A 23,123-nucleotide genomic window follows, 5' to 3' on the forward strand; every position below is an offset into this window, starting at 1 on the left:
GAAGCAGCGATTAGCATGAGGTGCTCGTTTTAAAGTTATACTACAAGAAAATCAACATGTGCTGCACATAGAACTGCAATTGCAGCCTGTTTCTTGCTGTCACCGTAATTCTACAAAAGGTCTGTCTATAGTCAAGTGCTGGAATATTAAAGAATGAATATAGGGGATTTGAAACAGTCGGTTGGAAACCAATGGGCACAATGAGAATAGATAAAAAGGCACAAAAAGGACACTGGGACGGGCATTCCCGCAACCTTTTTCCTCTTCCGATTCGAAACCACGCTACCATTGGAGCAACTTAAAAGTAAAACTGCCACGGGGACAAGTGGAAGGTACACAAACACGGTGCTGTTTGCGTGTCCCACTTATCTATTCTCGTCCGTAATTGGAAGCTGGAAATGACTGCTGTGACCCTTTTTCTCCCTCGCTTCTTACGAGCGGGCAGTTTTACTTCCGACTTGCTCCGAAGGTGGTTCCGAATCGGTAGATGTTGGCCGACGGGTGCGTAGAGTCGGCTTAGCGTCGCGAGTGGTGGCACAGGACCGAGGCTGCTTTCTTGCTCGTGCGCAGAAGAGGCCGCCGGACAACTCGCTGTACGTCAAGACGTGCAGCAAGAACCCCAAGAAGACCAAGTGGTGGTACCACGGTGAGTTGCACCGGGCCTCGGGGCAGGTGCCGTGACCGTCGGGAGGCCCCTCCCTAACTTGCGGTCGTGCTATGCCCCTTTCCCCGAAATAATTTTAATGTCTATTAATAGCAATGATGGAGCCATAGAATTCTTAGAATGTACGCTAGAGGCTCAGCTGGCACTAGTGTGCTGTTGCAAAGTGAAGTGGACAATTCACTTCCTGAAAGGCATTCCTACGGGGAAAAGCGAGTGCGTTTTTTAAATGCCTTCGCATTTATTGCCCCGGTGCATGTTTTAAATGCACCACCGCAAAAAAAAAAATATGAAAACAAAGAAACTGCTCCTTGACGGCTGTCGCCACAGTCGCCCCTGAAGAAGAGCCGAGTAGGCATCGAAACGTAGGGTTGCCAGTTAGGGCTTGGCTGGACGTCCCCCATATTTTAAGTAGGGAGTGCTAAAACAGGTTTATACATGCATTTATGTGCACTGTTGGACACTGTTCACCCGAACGCAGTGTTGGCACTTTTCTTCATGGGGGATTTGTTTGCCTAACGAACGAAAGATGTCTGGAAAACCAAGATGGCAAGAACTACGCAGTAACACTGGATCAGTAACTCGCTGTGCATGAAGGCAATCAAAATGGAGTGAGGGCCAAGTCATTATAGTCTGATTTGCAATAAATAAGTATTCTTTTATTCTCCCTACTCATGCATATGTGCGCAAAGGTGCTTGTTCTCCAACATCACCCGCATGCTCTAAATCTTTGAAATTAGGGTGAAGCCAGAAAACGGGTGCCTGATATAAGCTGCTAGGCGTAGAAAATAAGAAAAGATGCGCTTCATAGCCCAGATAATTTATTCTCTACTCTTTAAATGTTTTGAACCACTCTCAAAGATGCATAGCAGGGTCATTTTCTTATAGTGACATAACAAGTGAAATGGCCAGAAGAGGACCCCCCCCCCCCCCCCCCCTTCGTACCCTTAGTTGTGGACATCCCAGACATTCCCCTCCCACCGAAAAAAAATGGCCTTGATTAGCAATATATAAGTGTAACTGGAATGCTAACAAACCTTGAACACCCTCTACATTCCTTTCTATTGTTACGCAGTAAATTTTCGTTAATTCGACCTCGACGGCACCTTAAAATTTGGTTGTATTATCCGAATGAATGAATTGAAAGGAGGACAGAAAGACGGTTAAAATTAAACTTCCTTTTATTGTCAAAAGTACTCGTGGATGGTCTGCTGTCGTCTGCACTTAAAACGCGTGTCCAAAAGCGTGCTCCGCAGAGCTGCGTAACTAAACCTCCCATCCCCCAAAAAATTGTGAACTAAAAAAAAAACAAAAAAATTTAACGAGTTGATTTTGGCGCCAAACAGCCAGACCGTCAACAACAAAAAAAAAAAGAAAAAAAAAGAAGAGCACCCGCATTTGGCGACATGCGAGATGGACCGCGCATGATGCTACAGAAAAGCGCTTGGAGAGCGCGCGCTCAGAAAGCTCTACGAGCCGACTTTGGCACCGAGCGCAACCAGACTGTCGGCAACAAAGAAAAATATCAACAACAAAAAAAGGAAAAGAGAATATGCGCTTTCAGGAGGCCAAGAGGGACCACACGCGATGCTACAGAAGAGCGCTTTGAGAGCTCGCGCTGCGTCCGCGCCCGACAACGTGCTATGTTTTCCGCGCTACTCCACGCCAGATTGGTTGCGCTGGCTCGTGTCATTCGCTACGGTCCATCTCAGCGGCGTAGAGGTGCAGGCACATATTTGCGCACGTTCGGCTTTGCAGCAAAGGGCCCGTGTTTCGCCGTAGGTTGATGGTTTTTCTGCCGTGGTGTCGTGCAATGTGAGCCCGCGCACATTCGCTCGGGTCAAATTATCCGATGCGGAGTCTTCCCAAGTTCGAACTATGGAACTTTTCCTCGCATAGAAATGTATGGGCGCTCGCCGGGACTTCTGAACATGATAAAATTAAACGAAAAGTCAAATTAACCGAGGTTGAACTAACGAAAGTTTACTGTATTTTGCGTAGATTCATCGCTTGTTTTTACACATGTGCCATTTAACGCAGGTTTGAGCTTTAAATATAGTGAATTTAAGCATTGTTCACTGATGAAGGAAAATACTGTAACTAGAGCAATTACACTTTTACAATGAAAATTAAAGTTCTATACAACCCAAGTAACGAAAGTTATCCAGGTCATTCTCTGGCCAAGTGACAATATGAATGCACATTTTCCCATAGGAATGCTCAGCAGCTGCACAAAACCAGACTGGTTGCTGTCTGCTTTAATGTCCAACCCGGAGTCGCGTAGACACACCAGTTGAACCTCTAGCGCAGCGGTTCTCAGACTTTGAGAAATCACAGACCCCCTGCCCCACTCGCAGGCCCTTCAGGGACCCCCCAGTGCATTCTTCATCAAAGTTCCTGCACAATGCCATAAGAGGGCCTCTCTTTTTTTTTTTTTTGAGCTCCATGAATGTTTTCGAGGACCTTTGGGGGTCTGCGGACCACAGTTTGAGAACCGCCACCCTAGCATATATAATATTAAACTCGACAAGCCCCATCAGCAGTGGTATAAATCACTTTGTGCAGTTCAAGCAATACGCAATACGTACAAAAACATTATTACGGTACTAAAGAACAATAATTAAGCGAGGATGAAATTCACATTATATGTTCATATCTCTGTCCATACAGCTTTTGAGGAACTTGGAAAGTATATCCCTACCCTTTTGTAGTCCAGAATTTGATCTGCACCTAAGAACCTTCCAATGTTCACTGTGGTGGGTTAGGTAAATTATAATAATCTGTTCTAATGCAGCTGATTGTGTTAAAGTTGGAGAAAGTTGGAGTTTCATTCCTTTCTTTCTTTTTGATAGTGATGTCTGTAGTCATGTAAGTTATAAATAAGTTGTACATTTTGACCTTTTCATTTTGCCCAAACAAATGCCACGGTGGCCCAGCACGTCGCAGTGGTCTCGTGTGACCCAGGGTCACCACTTCACGCTTACGCCGCAAAGTTCAAAGAATGAAATTGCTTCCCTATTCTCTTCATTTAGAGCGGTGCTTCTCAAACTTTGCATCACTGCAGAACCCCCAGCTACGTGTCATTCGTGCACTGTGTCAACAACGCATTGCGTACATAGAGGAACTTGCGTTGCCGTAGATGGTAGAAATTTCGAGCCGTCAGTCCGGCTGAATATAAGTCGTTTATATTCCCGGGTGTTCCACGGGTGAGCTTAGACGAGGCATTCTTGCGTCGAGAAGCGAAGGTGGATATCTCGGCACTGTCTAGGAGGAAGCCTGTAAACACAACTAGAAACGAGCTGGAACACTCTGCGACTCGTGTGAGATAACTGCAGAGACGTTCGACCCGGCTCCTTACCTGTCTTCGGTGGAGTGACCCCCGAATCAGACTTGACCCCACCAGTGTCCTCGCGGACCCCGGGGGTCTGCGGTCACAGTTTGAGAGTAAACTAGCATTTGATATCCCTAATTATTTTTGCGTCTGGAAGCTTTCCAGCATTTAACGCGTCGAGTAGAATGGCGGGTGTATGACACTGCAAAAAAAAACTAAGGGAGCTATAATATGGGAGCTTTTATTGGTATATCTGGGGCAAAGCACCGGCTTACAGGTCCCCGGTTGGAGGGTTCGAATCCTGGCCAAGGCGCCCTCAATCTGACGGAGGCTCATTGTGAAGAAGGTGCCGTGTAACCGAGACTTTGGTTGCACGTTAAAAGATCCCCAGGTGGTTGAAAGTACCGTATTTACTCGCGTATAGGTCGACCTGTTTTTCAAAAATCGCCTCATCAAAACTGGGGGGTCGACCAATACGCGAATCCCGGTATTATATTTTTCAACTTTTTTTTTTTTCGGGGGTCCCGAAGTTAGGGGGTCGACCTATACGACGTATCGACCAATATGCGAGTAAATACGGTAATCCTCAGTCCTCCACAAGAACGTTGAATGGCCGCTCTTCTCAAGGTCGCACCTGAAAAACACGGACTACGAGAACAACTGGAAGAACCATAAGAATGGGCAAACGGCGACCATGTTGACTACAGGGGAACCGGGAAACCCGACTATAGCCTCGACCCAGCTTGTTTATTGCATAGGACGTGGTATCGAGGCTACAGGGAAAAAATCAAAACGACTTAAATGGCGGCGACTAAGTTTGCAGCGCTGTAAACTGAGAAATCATGCAAATTATGTCCGAAATATCGAGCGACAAGCTTATGGCGTCCGAAATTTCACTCAATGTTATACATTAACTCTATGGCGTGAGTGACGGTTCGGTGAAAACGTCCGGATAATTGAACGTGTGCGAAAAATTGCCATCCAAAAAAACGGTCGGCGACTATAGACGAAAATATGAAGCTGAGTAAACCACAATTGAAGTGTTGACAGTGATTGCATAAAATTGCATGGGAGTTGCTATGCAGTAAGTTTAATCAATATGTAGAGTAGTTCTTTCTGAACAAATTGAGATAAAATGGCCCGTAATTCATTCGTGGGAACCATAAAAAAATGGACACCTATCTAAAAAAAAAAAAAAAATTGACAATGTAAAGAAAGAACATTTCAAACCAATGAGCCGATTTTGCGAGACAACTGGGGGACCAGCAAGCGTTTGAAGCCCCAAACGCTATTTTGTTTGGCCCCTCTGGGAAGTACATTTACGGCTGTTCGGGGCTGTAATCCTGAGCTGCTCCTGCCTTCTGTCTCTCGGCATACTCTTCCTTTATGCTGCTGGCACTCTGGTGTGCGGCTTTTTACCGGATGCATAGCCCAGACTTGCGGCAATGGACTCGCTGGTCAACTTCCTTCCCCGGGTGTAAATGGCTCTGCTGCAACCCTCTTCACGCTGTCCACGGAGGCATTCACATTCTTGGACGTCCAGATGACCGAATGTAGGTTCTCGCTAGCGTTCTGGGTCTTGCCCTCACTGCAACGTGCCAGAAGATCTTAGTTGTTGAGCCTCGCAAACACGTGCTCGCGCAGCCCGAACACAATCCGGAAGCGGATTCTTGTGCGGTAGAGGCTGACTGGTGAACCTGCATCAGGACTCGGCTCCGTCGGGACGCTTGCTGCGGTCTGTCTATGGACGTCATGTGCAGGAGGGTGGCCTCCATGCCCTCTTCCTCCTTGGAACATTGTTGCTCCCGAGAACCATAGTAGTTCTGGATCGGCCTTCTCCCCAGTCAGCTTGCCCCTTTCACCGAGTGCTTAGCCTTGGAGCTTTTTAGCGCAGTCCTTGTTTGGCCAAGGATCTTCGAAACATGGTCAATGCAGCTTGAACCTGCGTGCAACCAGCATTACAATCAATGTTCCTTCGACACTCGGGGCCGAATACCAGTTGCTGCACCCCTGCTTCGGTCTGGTCCCAGTTTGAGTAGACCGCACGGTTAAAGACGAGGCTCGAATGCAGTTGGATAATGCAGCCCACGCCGATGTGGGAGCTGCATCCTCTGGTCATCCAAGATCTATCAAAGAGGACGACGACGTTGGCAATAGGGTTCGCGAAATCTGCATACAGCTTCTTCATGACTGCCACACTGGCAACTTCACTCGAACTTGCCGAGTTTTCGCAAGCTCGCACAAATGTCTTCGAGTGTCGTTGGAAGGTCCCTCGGTGCAGGCCACGGTGGGACAAGTTTCTGCACGCGCAGAAGTCCACCAGGGCCGTAACTACTTTGCCGATTGACTGGATCCGCTTCGTGGCTCGCACGTTCACTTCGAAGGGAGTGATCTTCGCCATTCCGGACACTCTTGGTGAAGAGAACTGCTTTTTCTCAAACTCGCGCGCGATGCGGACGAGCAGAGGCTTGACTCCGAAGCCATGCTCCTTGTCCTCAGCCCGGGTGATCATCGATGTTCCCGCAGCTTCGCTTCCACGCAAAGAGGTCGTTTGGGACCTTTGTGTCCACGACAATGAACTGTGTCTCAACATTGCTTGTCTGGACTCTCACATTGACTCCGAGAGGGTCGAACTTGCGCTGGGTCGCCGACTTTTCCCATAAGGCCCGCTCGCATTGCTCCTCTCGTTGAACACTTTGCCCCTGCTCAGCCGTCGAGTAGTGTGCGGAATCGACCCGCACTATTCTTCCATAGCTTTAAAACATTGTGGTACAACTTAAACTTGCCATGTCTTTGGCAGGCGACCCGGCTGATTTTTCCGGCAGATCCAACGATTTCGGCTGTGGCGATTGCAGTGGTGCACTTGTGGGAGAAGCCTTTGGCGTCCTGTTCCAGGCGTGTCCCTTCCTTCTGAAAGTTCGCTCCGTGCCCACTTTAAACCGAGCATCGATACCGCATCTCGAGAACTCGAAACAAAACCCCCGCATCTTTGTAACAAAGTGAGGGAACGATTAAAGGGGTAGTGAAACGAAATTTTAGCGCCGATCTTGTTGCATAAATATGGGCTAGGGACAGGCACCACCTCGGAAATATAAATATTGCGCTGTAGAACACAGGAGAACTAATTTTAAACATAATTAAACGATTTCAAATTTTCATCTGGTGGATGGGGGGAAGTTCTCGTGACATCACTTGTGCCAAAATAGCAGCGCCGTTCTGCGGCAATACGGCGTGCCGGCAGAATTCGCCTAGGCTTGAACGTGTTTGCAAAGCCTTGACGGAGAAAACCAAAGCGTAGTTGGCCACAGTGAGCTCGTTCTCGTTGCGGCTCTTTGCACGACACGACCCGAGCATGCTTCTGGCACGGCCGGTATTAGTTGCTGCGAGTCGCGAGCTGCGAGCCGACGTTAAAAAGGATATGTTTGAACTACGAGGGTGTCAGCAAGAGCCACGCATATACCTGCTCACACTCGGAGCGGACACGCGCGTTTGATCGAAGTGCTGGATTCGCTCTGTTAGACCGCGTTTCGGTAAGCGCTTCTGGACCGATCTTTTATGATTGCAACTCGATACTGACATGACACTCGGCAAAGAAAGGTTAGACCGACATCGCGTAGCTCCCACGAACTGCTATAGCTCGACAGTGATGTAGCGTCGAGTCAGAATAAAAATGGCATACTAATAACAGAGTGTACATACCGAGTTGCGAAGGTAATCCGTATGGCGTTTATTTGAGCTCTATATCACACAAAACAAGGAGATAGAATCAATGAAAGCCCTTTTCGACGACAGCGTTCGTCACCGCTGTCTCGGAAAACAAGGAGATCGAGATGACGAGGGGAAAATATTGACCTCTGAAATTTAGTTCAGGGATCAAACTACTCATCCGGTAAGGGTCCACAAAGGTCGCGCGGGCATATTCCATTCAACAGGCCAGCCGGTCACGGACAGACGGTCTTGGCCAAGGACCGCCGGAGCAACGGTGCGCCAAGTCGATGTTGCTGCTAGGCCTACTATATTCTGCCGAGCTCGCTTGGTCGGCAGAATCGTGGCCGTTGTAGCTCTTCTCGTGTGTTTGTGGATCCTGCGTTCTTGATCGTCGTGGTCTGTTTTAAGTACTCCTTCCTTTTTTCTTGCTGGTTGAAGTCGGGACGCACGAGAAGAGCACGTAGAAAAATAAATGTCCGTTGGTGGCCGATACCAAGTAACTGAGCGACGCTGTCGGCCTTGTTGATTTGATCGTAAAAAGTGCGTAAGACAGCTTCGGAGCTGTCGTAGGATTCTGTCGTAACCTGCGCAAAGGTTACGACAATTTAGTTTCGAGAGTACGGGTTTTCTCTCAAATTTGTCGTACGCACTTTTTTCGTCATGAGTTCGCTTTGAGAATCCGGCCTCAGAGCTGGTTTTGTCAGTGCTGCCGTGGTTGCCGACTTGCCGTGGTGCAGTGTGCGTGCAGCCCTTGCACATCTCAAACGGCCACGTTGTCACAGGTCGTAAATCGTCGACGCGCCACCAAGTGGCAACGCTCGTAACCACAACATTCACGCCGTAGCCTTTCCCGTCTGGCACAAGTGACGTCACGAATGCGCCCAATATCCCAAGACGCATCGCACTCTCCGATGGCCGATTTTTGAGCGCGCGCCCAATCGGGCCCATTAGGGTGAAAAATATAGCCATCCGTTCAAAATACAAACGCGCGATTATGATTTATGAATATCATTGATCATATTGAACCTATTTCTGACCATAATAGGTGTATTTCAAGTTTCGCTTCAGTATCCCTTTAATGCTCAATCCATGCCCTCAAACCGGAACTAAAAATGTGAGCTTGATCATTGAAGAAGCAAAGCGGACGAGCCGGCGGCTGACAGCTCAGAGCAGACGGCTTTTTCAGTGCTCGAATCGGGAGGAGGAGAAGAGAAAAAGAGTGGAGGGGGCCCGTCTTGGCCAATCGCGGGAGTGCGCAATCCGACGTATGCGCCGGTCTCCGAGGGTATCGCGAGAGTGAGGGGCGTGGGAAAGAAGGGAAGAGAACCAGCTTTCCAACAAACCCAAAATGGCTACGATCCGACGAGTGGCTGCGGGAGGCGCCGGGCGCGACTTTGACCACTCGCTGCGGAGGCATTGTAATTAGCGTTTTTCTCATACATAGACATTGAATTGACCATTGAAACTCTGCAGGCAGGTACTTCAGCTTATATTCAATCCAAATATGTGAATCTTAAAAAGGAAGAAATTTAGCACTTTTTTTTTATAATTTTAAGACTTGCGTCCTCTCTTAACCATTTTGCACCTCTGCCCTCGGGACGTGAGGACGCCATTTTGCCCGCATTGCTCGAACGTGCCACATATGTCGCATTTACTTCTTGGCACATTGTGAGCGAAAAAGGCAGCCTTTCTCTATTATTATGTCACCTCGATGGTGTTTGCAGATGACTCCGTCTGATGTCGGGCGCTCCTAGGCTGGCTCCACCCTCCGCCGGAAGCACATCGGCAGCAGCGGGACCGTGGCCGTGCCCCGCCAGGGGGCCCCAAGGACCCCCCAAGGTTCGCCCACCGGACGCCCGAAGCTCGTGTCTTTGATACAGTTACGTTGTGATATTTTCTCGGACAAGGCCCCTCCCTACCCCGGTACGAACTGCTGCCAGCTGGGGTCACACAGCCCGTCGTCTTAGAGAAGAGGATAAACCTTGCCTCCTACCCTCGCCTTTTTATTTTTTTTCATCATTTTTTTTTTTGTTCTATCGCGCGACGTAGTTTGCACGATTGCACTTTTTTGCAGCTTCGGCGCAATTGGTATTCCGTCCCCGTTGGTCGGCGCGAGCGTCCAGACGCGACGACGCGGCGATTCGATCGATGGATCGGTTTGCGCCGCGTCAGTCTGGGACCGGCGGTTGCAGCCCCAAAATCTGCATTTGCTTCTTACCTCGGTGTTTCCCCCTATCCATCGGTGGAACGGATCGAGGTTGTTTTCTAGTTTGGAAAGCCTTCTAGTCATGTTGAAGTTTGTGGAGTGAACGCCGCGTTGCCGATTTTCTCGGGGTCCCCGGGCGAGAGCCGACGCACGTCGATGCCGGGTGGCGCCGCCTGTCGGAGGCATGGCCGGATGCCTCGCGGTAAAGAGTCGAAGGTGCGGGCGGGGGGTTGCTCGCGACTGCTCCGCCGAGAATTGCTCCACTCGTCGGTGGCTCGAATTAGACGAGTCCGTGAGTCGCGCGCAACTCGACGAATGATTTTCTTATGCCGGGCGGCGCCACTGCCTTGCCGTCGCTACCTTCGCTCTTGGTTCGCGTTTCTCCCGCACAGACTGCCCGTCGGCGCTTATTAAAGACCGTTTCCTTTGCCCGTGTCTCCAAGTTGTACATATGTAAAACCGTAAAAAGCTGAGAGAAAAAAAATTAATAAAAGGTTTCTAATGGCTTCCTGCTTGGATTTTTTTTATGCACTCGGTGGCTTATGAACCTGCGGTGTGGTGGGTGTGAGAGTTAGTGCAGCACCTTTTAGAAGTAACTAATACTGTGAGAAATAAGAAATCTGGACTTGGTACAGCAATGCGGGTCTCCCAGGTGTGTTGGCCACTGTGGGTCCAAAAGTGTGGTGCGACTTCCACGCAACGTCATCACGCCGTGCTGGTGGTCACCCCCACTTGCTCTCGCTGACAGAAATGAATTGCCCGGTGCGAAATGTACTCTGCAAAAACTGCTCACTTGGCAGCAGAGCCAGCTCAACGGCCACGGATGGGATGTCGATGCAAGCAAGCCACGTGTGCGCCGTTTCACCTTGTGATGTACCGACCTTGACTAATGTACCGCACCACGCGTGCCACGTGACATTGTGCTTCCTCTAAACCGGAAGATCTTGCGACACTTTCTGAATCGGCTCCGGTGGCTTGTGCCGTCCGTTGCGGTGCATCATAAGTAGGGTGTATACTTTCCGGCGTTTATTTGTAACAAAAATCGGCGGATGTTTATCGGTGTTTATTTATTTCACCAATACCGGTGCTTTTCGGTGAATCCTCTCATGCAGATGCTAAAGACCAGGACAAGGATTATTGGGGGGGGGGGAATTGCAAATGTAAACCACCGCTGAAGACGAAAAACAGTCCAAATTTTATTTCCATCCTTTACACAACCTTTTTCACGCTCGATTATTGTAGTATATGCATGCATACATTCCTAGGCTCGTGTCTGTCATTGACGTTCGCTCCTTCCTGTTGACGACGCGCAATTTCGATAATGCCCGCTCAATGTTTGCGCTGGACACGGGAAGTTCCAAAACCTCCCACAAGGCTTGGGACAGTACTGGCCAGCTGTGACTGGCCTCTCGGGACAGTGATAGCGATCTTGTAGCTCGGCGGCCCCGAAGGGCCGCTGACCTTGGAGAACAGTTGAACAAAGCTACTGTCCTCCAAGAGTCCAAGATTACGTAGGTCACAGAAGAGAGACAGTCAAAGTGCATGATCCCGGGTAAGATAATGTGTTTGGCAAAAGTTTGCATAGGACCTTTTTTGTAAAAACAAAAACACATTGCTAGGAAAAAAATCTTTAGAATTCGGTGTTTTTTTGTTTTGAACTATTTTTATTTCCGTCATTGGCGAGTGTTTATTGGTGCTTTTCTGTTAAAACTGGGAAGTATGCAGGATCATGATTAGAATGCAATTAAATGCAAAGGTGCAAGCGAGCTGGACAACGATGACGAAAATAATCCCTGGAGAGGGATTATATCCCTGGAGAGGGAAATAATCCCCTCTCCAGGGATTATTTTCGTCAAGTATGCAGGACTTTTTCGGTGGAAAAAAAACGTCGCTTGCTCAAAACAATGAAAAAACCGGTGTTTTTCGGTTTTAACCGATTTTGTATTTTCGAAACCGGCGGATGTTTATCGGTGTTTTTTGGTCAAAACCGGAAAGTATACAGCCAAATCATAAGGTGTTGGTGCCACCATGTGTCGGTGGCACCCTCTTCCTGTCTGCGAGGTTGCGACCAGGATGGCCTCGCTGCGACATTTAGACTCGTGATCCTGGCTACTTATCGTCTGTTGCGAATGTTCAGTCCAGTGGTAGAAGCTCCGTAAACCGACGCCATCGTATTGACAGTTTTACGTTGCTCCGATTTTTTCGATGAAACCGGAACGGAGACCACTAAGGCATTTGGCTAATCGTGGAAAGCCGACCGCAACGATGCTCTTGGTTGCGTGCATCGTCGATAGTCCCTGCTGAAATGAAGGTGGCATTCCCTTCTCTGGCTCTGCATCGGGCTTCAAGGAACCTTTGCCCAAGTATTTGTATGTCTCTACATTTAGTCAGGTACAGTCCAACAATCGCATAAACTAATATTTGTGGCTCCAAATCTTTTTTGTTTTCTTTTTATGCGCTGAAACTGCCAGGTAAAAATCGACTGCTGTCTTTGTACGATGGCAACGCAGAATTACGAGTACTTGGCAAAAGTAAAAGAGGGCATAGATGGCCTGCAAGTTCTGCAAAGGGGTTTGTGCAAGCGGGTGCACTCGCAGAGCAGGCTTGCTTTCACATACTCGGAGTAATGCGTTTATTAAAAGCATAATAGAACGGCGCAGCGCGATGCACGCTGCGTCGTGGGTTGAGAGAGTGCGGAGGCCCCCGGTAACAGCCGTCCGCGTGAATGAAACTTGATCCGTGCGAGCGGGCCTCGGTTGGCGGTTGGACCTCGCACCAGAGTTCCTATACGTGCAGTCGCGGTATATAGCATAGCGCGCCGCCGGATATTAGCAATATATCACTTGCCATAAAGGCACGCATGCATGATGAAGTAGGCCTGACGGGAATAGTCGAATTAGCCAACTGTGAATATGCCAAGCGTGAATAAAGATACAGGATCGAATGATGACAAGCTGGTGGGCACTTCGGTTTCTTTCGGAGGGTGGCTGAGTGTTTCCTCCATTTTCGTGGAGGGTCCCTCTGGCACCACTCGCCAGGCTTCTGGCGTCGCCGAGTTCAAGCATCTAGTGCAGCATCACGAGTAAATCTTTACCTATTTTTGCCTCTTCGCCCTCCACATAGCTCGTCCATTCTCGTATTTACACATGCCATTTTATAATCCATCACCCGTTAATGTAGGCCGAGCAAGCAACCAGCACTTGTACGAATGGGCCTTTTGGCTGCCTCAGGCTTGCAGCCCTAAGCATGTCGAGTCCAAGAAACAATTTCTTTGTCTTGGACTGACCTTTCTGAAGCCCATTTCATATTGTCCAATTCTGCATTGCACTTTCTGGCCTTGGGCAGCAGAAAGCCCCAGAACGCAGCAGATACTTCACCTGCTGGTCACGTATTCTTTTTTTGGCTGCGCAAGCGTCATTGCTGAAACAATGGAAACTGCTACCATTGGACAAAAATTGCATGGTGTGAAACAGGCTCGAGTTGTATGGTTTGACTGGGTCCAGGTAGACTCATTGAAAGCCAAGTCGTTGAATGGTTAAATTCATAATGCGACTTTTCAAAGAGCAGTTTGTGGAAGAGGCCTTTCTGTTGCCACTTCTTTAAAGGGGCACTGACACCCCAAAGGTCGTATTTATTTTTATTGTCTAAAACGATGCAAGTTGCAGTCATAGACACGCAAAAAAAAACGCATCGCGAAAAAAAATTTTCCCGCGCGCGCGCGCGCCTTTTTATTTTTGGCGTTTGATTTTCCCGCGTCTCGCCTCCTCGCTTCTTTTGATCGGTGACGTCAAAAATCAGGAAATTTAGAAGCTTTGTAGGCGACATCTCTATAACATTTAATTACGGCAATCCTAAAACATGTTTTTTAACGCAATTGCGAACGCACTACGGCCCTTCTTTTTGAAATACCAAAAATCGGGAGTTCGTTGTGGTGCCGTCTCCTGGATTTGTATCCTCCAACGGAAAACAGGCGACACCGCTCAAAACCGGTCCGCCGCAACGCCGGGCGCTCGCTCCTTTCCTCCTCGCTTTGGGTCGCCATGGCAACAGCAGGGAGTGGTGAAAGGAAGTCGACTCTCAGGTCTCCGCGATTTTTGACGTCAAGGCACCGGCGCCGATCGCGCGGGAACTTCGAATTCGGCATTTGGAAATCGTTTTTTTACTTCACGAATACTGAATTCCCAAATCTCAAATTTTGAGGGTAATGTCCCGGCATCGTTTTCAATCGTTTCGGATAATAAAAAAAAATATGATTTTGATGTGTCAGTGCCCCTTTAAACCTGAATTTAACTTTCATGTCTGGGTACAAATATATATATTTTTTTTTGGTCCTTGTTGAGCACCATTGTAGGGATGGTACATAAACAATGCAGAAATTATTGTTCCATCGTTTCGTGCACGAAGTGTTTTTGAGCTTTAGTTTTACGTATGCTTATACCTTGAATGTCTTTATTGGTGTGGCGACGGCAAACCAATGTTTTCGCCTATATTGGAAGTGACCACATCCAAGGTGGCGGTGCTCTTGTGGAATAAAGGTATACATGCTGCCCAGGGACAAACTTGGAAGGGGGGGGGGGGGGGGGTGACCCCCCGCCCCAAGCCTTCTAAGGTAAATTTTTTTTTAAATTATTGATATACATTAGCGATAAGTTACGTTTTTGGTGACATAGCAAATATTGGGTCAACAAAAAATAGATCTCGGCAACGTTTTGGCCGTAATGTCGTATCTCGGCAGATTTCACCCCACCAGCCGAATGCCTACCGCGGCCACCCCTCCCAGGTCCCTGATGTTGGGAGGGGTCGCGTGACCTTGGGGAGGAGGCCACGTGACCTCGAGATGACCTTGGGAGGGGTCACGTGATCCCACGTGACCCCCAAGGTCACGTGACCTTGAGATGACCTTGGGAGGGGTCACGTGACCTTGGTTACGCCGACGGCGACGCCGCTCAAGCCGGGAACGGGCCCCTAAGAGCTGCGCTCTAAAAAAAAAAAACGAGTAGGAAATGCAATTTGACCCCCACAACTCTCGTAGGGGTCAGAATGAGACAAACAAGACTAAAGTCATTGTAACACAAAAATATCTAAAACAGCCACATCGGTCGCAGAGCTCGCCTGGGTTCTCTGGTGTCCAGGCTGTGCCTCGAACAGGGGTAAGATTCAGCAAATTCAAGACTTTATTATGGTAACACACATTCTCAAACGGCATGTCTCGCAGCAACCACTAGACACCGCCTCTCCTTCAACTGGAAGCCGAACCCCACCTAGGTCAACTCCTGTGGGGGTAAGAATAAGACAATTGAGACTATGGTCATTGTAACACAAATCTATCAAACAGCCGTACCGGCCACATCGGTCGCAGAGCTCGCCTGGGTTCTTTGGCATCCAGGCTGCACCCAGAGCAACAGGGGTAAGACTGAGCAGGTTCAAAGCTTTCTTGTTGTAACACACTCTCAAACAGGATGTCTCGCAGCAACCGCTAGACACTGCCTTTCCTTCAACTGGAACTCGAAGCCCACCTACCGTAATATCCCGAGTCATCGCCCACCCCCCAACCGCCTGAAATTCGTTAAAAAAGTGGGTTGGGCCATGTCTCGGTGGCTAAGCACAAACACTTGAAAAAAAGCGGAAAAAACCGCCTGTTTTTCTCTGCGTATCTAGCGCTGATGCAAAAGAGATACATCAAACTCAAAACTCGATTTAGTTTGATTGTTTTATAGAAAAAAAATGCTCACGAAAGAATATTTTACTATAGCGAAGTCCGTTGCTTGCATACGCGCTAGAAACACCGCCGATCTGCATATAGCACGAACGTTTGTTCCGTGAAAATTGTCACCATTATGTTCTCCTAGTTAGTAAAAAAGAAAAAGAAAGAAAAGTCTACAAGAAAATGGAAAAACCGACCAGGCGCAACGAGCGAGCGAGCGGACCAAAGAAGCGACCAAGAGCAATGCTGGGAAAGCGGGAAAGCCGGCGGTCGCGTTGGCAAATACTTTGGCGTCGGGCCAAGTCGGGCGCCTTGTCAATTGCAAGCTCTTGCGCAACTTTCTTGTTTGGTGCGTACATATGTGCGTCCGTGCACGGCGGGCTATATATGCGCGGTTGGGACGCTCTGCAAACGTCTGTGTAGGACGTTCCAGCAAAGCTTTATTTACACTTTGACTTTGCCTAAAATATTGCACAACAGCGGTCGCGACGGGCGGGAAGAAGGAGCGGGTTCGCGGTGACCTTACTTCGGCGGAGACAGACTTTGACCTAACACTCCGCGGTTACGTTAACAAACTCTTATTTTGTTATCTCCATCGTTTTCTTTTCGCACGGATACACGACCACTTTGGGGTCGCTCACGGAGGAAATGCGTAAACAAAAAGAAGTGTCGTTCCCCCTTCTTCGTTTTACTTTGTCAAGGACGTCGTCCAACTGTAAGGTCGGCGGCCGCGTCATTCGGGTAGGATGAGTGTTCGCGGGGATCGCAGATTCCGCGCTGGGGTATTTGAAGGGGTGGGCGATGACTCTGTGTTTTTTCGGAAATCGATATTGGCCCAAAAAATGGGGTGGGCGATGGCTCGGGGATGGGCGATGACTCGGGATATTACGGTAGGTCAACTCCTGTGGGGGTAAGAATGAGACAATTGAGACTATGGTCATTGTAACACAAATCTATCAAACAGCCGTACCGGCCACATCGGTCGCAGAGCTCGCCTGGGTTCTTTGGCATCCAGGCAGCACCCAGAGCAACGGGGGTAAGACTGAGCAGGTTCAAAGCTTTCTTGTGGTAACACACTCTCAAACAGGATGTCTCACAGCAACCGCTAGACACTGCCTTTCCTTCAACTGGAACTCGGACCCCACCTAGGTCAACTCCAGTGGGGGTAAGAATGAGACGAGAGAGACTACGGCCATTGTAACACAAATCTATCACACAGCCGTACCGGCCACATCGGTCACGGAGCTCGCCTGGGTTTTCCGGTGTCGAGAATGTGCCCAGAGCAACAGGGGTAAGACTGAGCAGGTTCAAAGCTTTCTTGTGGTAACACACTCTCAAACAGGATGTCTCACAGCAACCGCTAGACACTGGCTTTCCTTCAACTGGAACTCGGACCCCACCTAGGTCAACTCCTGTGGGGGTAAGAATGAGACGAGAGAGACCACGGCCATTGTAACACAAATCTATCATGCAGCCGTACCGGCCACATCGGTCGCAGAGCTCGCCTGGGTTCTCCGGTGTCGAGAATGTGCCCAGAGCAACAGGGGTAAGACTGAGCAGGTTCAAAGCTTTCTTGTGGTAACACACTCTCAAACAGGATGTCTCACAGCAACCGCTAGACACTGCCTTTCCTTCAACTGGAACTCGGACCACACCTTGGTCAACTCCTGTGGGGGTAAGAATGAGACGAGTGAGACTATGGTCATTGTAACACAAATCTATCACACAGCCGTACCGGCCACATCGGTCGCAGAGCTCGCCTGGGTTCTCCGGTGTGGAGGCTATGCCCAGAGCAACAGGGGTAAGATTGAGCAGGTTTAAGGCTTTCTTGTGGTAACACACACTCTCAAACTGCATGTTTCACAGCAACCGCTAGACACTGCCTCTCCTTCAACTGGAACTCGGACCACACCTTGGTCAACTCCTGTGGGGGTAAGAATGAGACGAGCGAGACTATGGTCATTGTAACACAAATCTATCACACAGCCGTACCGGCCACATCGGTCGCAGAGCTCGCCTGGGTTCTCCGGTGTCGAGGCTATGCCCAGAGCAACAGGGGTAAGATTGAGCAGGTTTAAGGCTTTCTTGTGGTAACACACACTCTCAAACTGCATGTCTCACAGCAACCACTAGACACTGCCTCTCCTTCAACTGGAACTCGGACCACACCTTGGTCAACTCCTGTGGGGGTAAGAATGAGACGAGTGAGACTATGGTCATTGTAACACAAATCTATCACACAGCCGTACCGGCCACATCGGTCGCAGAGCTCGCCTGGGTTCTCCGGTGTCGAGGCTATGCCCAGAGCAACAGGGGTAAGATTGAGCAGGTTTAAGGCTTTCTTGTGGTAACACACACTCTCAAACTGCATGTCTCACAGCAACCACTAGACACTGCCTCTCGTTCAACTGGAACTCGGACCACACTTTGGTCAACTCCTGTGGGGGTAAGGATGAGACAAGAGAGACTACGGCCATTGTAACACAAATCTATCACACAGCCGTACCGGCCACATCGGTCACAGAACTCGCCTGGGTTCTCCGGAGTCCAAGCTGTGCCCCGAGCAACAGGGGTAAGATTGAGCAGGTTCAAAGCTTTCTTGTCGTAACAAACACCGTTCTCAAACCACATGTCTAACAGCAACCACTAGACACTGCCTCTCCTTCAACTGGAATCCGGACCCCCCCTTGGTCAACTCCTGTGGGGGTAAGAATGAGACGAGTGAGACTATGGTCATTGTAACACAAATCTATCACACAGCCGTACCGGCCACATCGGTCACAGAGCTCGCCTGGGTTCTCCGGAGTCCAAGCTGTGCCCCGAGCAACAGGGGTAAGATTGAGCAGGTTCAAAGCTTTCTTGTCGTAACAAACACCGTTCTCAAACCACATGTCTAACAGCAACCACTAGACACTGCCTCTCCTTCAACTGGAATCCGGACCCCCCCTTGGTCAACTCCTGTGGGGGTAAGAATGAGACGAGTGAGACTATGGTCATTGTAACACAAATCTATCACACAGCCGTACCGGCCACATCAGTCACAGAGCTCGCCTGGGTTCTCCGGAATCCAAGCTGTGCCCCGAGCAACAGGGGTAAGATTGAGCAGGTTCAAAGCTTTCTTGTCGTAACAAACACCGTTCTCAAACCACATGTCTAACAGCAACCACTAGACACTGCCTCTCCTTCAACTGGAATCCGGACCCCCCCTTGGTCAACTCATGTGGGGGTAAGAATGAGACAAGTGTGACATACTATAGTAATTGTAACACGGATCTATCAAAACAGCCGCACCGGCCACATCTGTCGCGGAGTTCGTCTGGTTTATCTGGTGCCCTTTCTCCATCAACTATCTTGGGGGTAAGAACGGGGCTTGTTTCGATTGTCATAGTCTTGAACACTGTAACCTGACAAGAACATATGCTTCGATCGTCTTTCCAGAGCGACACTTCAGAAGCAGAAACACCGTCCAAAAGGCGCAGACTTGTATGTATTTTATCTCTACACCGGCGAAACATTCCTTTAAGCGATCCTCATTCATTCACTTTTAGGCAACAGCAACTTCAGAGGACGGGACTTAGAATTGCAAAGAAGCGACTTGGAACTGCGAAGCGCAAACTGTATGCCACCACAAAAAGACTGAAGAGAGCAACCAAGAAACTTGTTGACTTAAAGACAGTCATCACTGAGTTGAAGAAGAGGAATCTTCTGTCGGAAGATCTGGAACAGAAACTTGAGTCATTCGGTGAGCTACCCAACGAGCTGCTACAGTCCTGGAAAGCAAATAAAAAGAGAACCCCTTCTGGAAGAAGGTATAGTGAAAAGATGAGAAAGTTTGCCTCAACACTGCACTATCACTCTCCAAAGGCGTATGCTTACTTGGCAACCATCTTTCCAATGCCAAGCATTCAGACACTTCGCACATGGCTCAAGGTTGTTGATGGTTGGCCGGGATTTACCCACGAAGCCATTGAACACCTCAAGAAAACCCATGAAAACACAAGTGAACGAGAGAGGTTGTGCAGCATCATGCTCGATGGAATGAGCATCAGAAAAATAATTCACCTCGACAGCAAAAGCGGCCGTCTTATTGGGTATGTTGACTTCGGAGGTGGCCAGAGCCCAGACGATACTGATGACGCCCCCTCCGCAACCGATGCTCTGGTGCTCATGGCAGTGGGAGTTGCAGCTCCATGGAAGATCCCTATTGGCTATTTTTTAGACAATGGACTTTCTGGTGAAGTGCTTAAGGGCATAATTACTGAAGCGATTCTACTGCTCACAGAGTGCAATCTTGAAGTTGTAGCTGTTGTATGCGATGCACTGTCATCAAATGTAATGATGGGCAAGCTGTTTGGCTGCCTCATCCATGAGACCGACGTGGACAGCTTCAAAACATCATTTCCTCATCCGAAGGACCCAGCCAAGAAAATCTTTCTCATCTTTGATGCGTGCCATGGCTTGAAGCTCCTCAGAAACCTCTTTGGGGATAAGAAATACCTGACCACGAGGTATGGGGTAAGGAGGTAATGATAAAATAATATGTATCATGGCTCATTGTTTCTTTTTATCACTGCAGCTCATCCAGTGGCGCTTCATTGAAGACCTTCAGAGGTTTCAGGAAATGGAGGGTCTGCGGGCAGGAAATAAACTCCGCAGAGCACATGTTGAATACTACCGTCAAATTATGAAGGTGCGCTTGGCGGCGCAGACTCTCAGCTCTTCTGTGAGCAAGGCCTTGGAACTTGGTCGAAAGCTGCAACTCCAAGAATTCCGAGGCAGTGAAGCAACGTCGAAGTTCATAGCAGATGTGGACCAGTAAGTTTATAGAAAAGTATAGCTATACCCCACGTCAGAAGTTGTGTGCAGCGCAGTCGAAGCTAACGGTTCCCCTTTCCAAATGCGGCTGTAGCTAAGGAGGGAAAGGGTGATTTCGTTAAAAATTACCTTTTCCCTTCTTGTTAACTAGAGGCACATTTAGAAGAAGGGAAAGGAGAACCCTTAGTTTTTATTAGTGATGGGCCGAATTTTCGCCGAACTGAAAGTTCAGCGACGAATCTTGGGATTTTGCAAAGCCGAACATTTGCCAAACTTTTTTAAACATTCGGCACAGATTCGGCAAAAATACATTATTACCAGACTTTCAAAAAAAAGTTTTTTTTTTTTCTTAACTTAAATGCAACATGCAATGCATATTGACACAGTTATTACTAAATAAGAGGGTATTCTACAAGATAATTGTACTGTTGCCGTTTTTGTGTGCTTAGTGGCAATTTTAGTGACTCCTTACAGAAGCGGCATGACAACAAGGTTGGGTAGAAGCGAGCGTGGCACAGTCGCGAATCGCTATGAGAGTTTCGGTTTTAAGGCATCATTAGCGCAAGCCTGCATGTGTGTGCACATTGTTAAAATGAAGGCAATAATGCTGTGTTCTTGCTTTCTCTGGGAGTCACTGTTTTGTGTGCGAAGACGAATGCAACGGTTGTTGAGCCTTCACCGGAAGAGATAATAATATTGTAGTAAATATGCATATTTTTTATTTCAGTCACATGACGTCAACTTTGCATGAAAGTGCGTGTGTCCCATATTTGCAACGTCTCGTTTTTAACCTTCAAAATGCCAGTTTTTGGTGTTAGGAGACACACAAACGTTTAGGAAGATAGGGAGAGTTAGGAATGTCAGATGTGCAACGTCGAGCATGATAGTTCTGTGTTTAGTTTTATGCAGATACATGAAAATTGCAAAATAACGCTAATTGAAATAGCAATATTATTTTTTTTGGGCCACACTACTGAGCTGAAAACACAACTGTTATAATTGAGAGGAGCACTTTAAAGTAAATGTCAGACAATGTTTTAACTACCTCGTTGCATCACTGGAAAGGTCCAGGAAAGATCAAATGAAAATCACGTTATCCAGAATGTACCGCATCATTTGTCACTTACGTAGTGGACTGCGCATTGAACTGCGTAAGTTACAGGTTAATCTTTCATTCTTGAGGCAGAAAATATTGAAAAGCACCAGGCTCGTTCACAAACGCAAAGTTACCGTGTTGCCCACTCTACAACTTGCCATAACCGCTGGTTGTACTACACAGCACTACGGTAACCGCACGACTGCATGGCGTCCATTTGCAATCCATGACACCGTCGCGTTCTCGAGCCTGCGCAGACGTTTGCCAAATTTTTGCTGAATCTTTGCTGAACTTTCCTTTAAAAGTTCGGCATTTGCCGAACTTTGCTGAATCTGAAGTTTGGCAGATTCGGTCCATCACTAGTTTTTATTTCACTGCACATGATTTCTTACGCGGGTATCACACGTGACAAATGATACAAGGAAAGAACAGGACGAGGAATGAGACTGCAAAAAAATCTCACCTGGTTCAAAATTACAAATGTACAATTCACTTCTGCCTTATATACTGCAGGTATCATGACTGATGCTATTCTGTTTTCTTCTTTTTAGAGCATTTGACCTGCTAAATTCCCACAACCCAAGGGCAATGGGCTTCAAGGCTCCACTTAGACAAACCTTGTTTGAGAGCCAAAAGAAGATGGTCACCTTGTCTGAGACGTTGATGTCCCTACAGCTTCCATCAGGGAAACCAGTTGCTGCAGATGGGAGGCGCATGTCTGTTATAAGCATGGCATTCACCCTGAAGAGCGTCGCTGAGCTTGCAGATGCTCTGTTTCAGAGGGACATGTGCAGGTAAAAGCTGAAACTTGTTTGATTAATTTGTTGTGGTAGTTTAAATATCATAACATTTTTCGTGTGATTTACCAAATGCAGATACATCTGCACATACCGTCTCAGTCAGGATCATCTCGAGATGTTCTTCAGCTGCATCAGACAGCGCGGCGGCTGGAACAACAACCCTTCTGCTGTGCAGTTCCGCCATGCTTATCGCTGTCTGCTGGTGCATGCAGATGTGAAGGCACCAACAACTGCAAATGTTGCTCCTGACATGGATGGAATCACTGCATTGAGGCACCAAGGTAACCTGTCGAAGGAAAATGATGAGGCAGAAGAGATAAACCCGCTGCAACTGGACACATTTTTTAGCTTTGCTGACCACAACTACCTTGGTGCAACCCACGGTTTAACCGAATGCAGTGCCGAGATTGTCCAGTATGTAGGCGGATTGTGCGGGTTGTGTCGAAGAAGGTGACATGCTCAGAATGCCTTGACATCCTTGTTGATGATCATGTGACAAGCCTTCTCGTTTTCATAAGAAACAGTCGAGGCTTGATCATGCCATCTTTGTTTGTACGTCATGCCCTGAACTGTGCAGAGTCAACATTCAGGCATGAAACTAAGGAACCACAAAAGGCTACAGTACAGCGCCTTGTTCTCAACGCCTTCCAGAGCTTCGTTGTGAAGCATCAGGGGAGCTTGTCACAGAAAGGACACTATAAGGACAGTCCCCAACATGTGATCACGCTGACCAGGCTGATCCTAAAGGAGTACATGACCCTTAGACTTCGAGAGCTATGCAAAAGGCTCACCGAAAAGAACA

The 23,123-nt window shown here is 48.3% G+C and overlaps 1 protein-coding gene and 1 long non-coding RNA gene across 7 annotated transcripts in view; one reads left to right on the forward strand and one right to left on the reverse strand.

Annotated features, from left to right (window-relative positions):
- The window catches only part of LOC8031048 (ubiquitin-conjugating enzyme E2 W), a 36,012-nt gene extending 25,600 nt beyond the window's left edge, over positions 1-10,412 (forward strand). For all 6 annotated transcript variants that reach the window (XM_029966384.3, XM_029966381.4, XM_029966382.4 and 3 more), the window contains 2 exons: positions 571-646; positions 9,425-10,412. In XM_029966384.3, the coding sequence (XP_029822244.1) occupies positions 571-646; positions 9,425-9,438 (90 nt within the window). In that variant the 3' untranslated portion in view covers positions 9,439-10,412. The remainder of the gene's footprint in view (positions 1-570; positions 647-9,424) is intronic.
- Positions 10,413-16,840: 6,428 nt separating this feature from the next.
- Positions 16,841-18,027, reverse strand: LOC120842577. Its single transcript, XR_006076740.1, has 5 exons — positions 17,860-18,027; positions 17,603-17,791; positions 17,346-17,534; positions 17,091-17,277; positions 16,841-17,022 (listed from the first exon to the last, which is right to left on the reverse strand). It is a non-coding gene; the product is annotated as an uncharacterized LOC120842577 (long non-coding RNA).
- Positions 18,028-23,123: the final 5,096 nt, after the last annotated feature.

This window comes from Ixodes scapularis, unplaced genomic scaffold (genome assembly GCF_016920785.2).
Source record: "Ixodes scapularis isolate PalLabHiFi unplaced genomic scaffold, ASM1692078v2 PGA_scaffold8__174_contigs__length_109621045, whole genome shotgun sequence".
In the NCBI taxonomy this organism is placed as follows: domain Eukaryota; kingdom Metazoa; phylum Arthropoda; class Arachnida; order Ixodida; family Ixodidae; genus Ixodes; species Ixodes scapularis.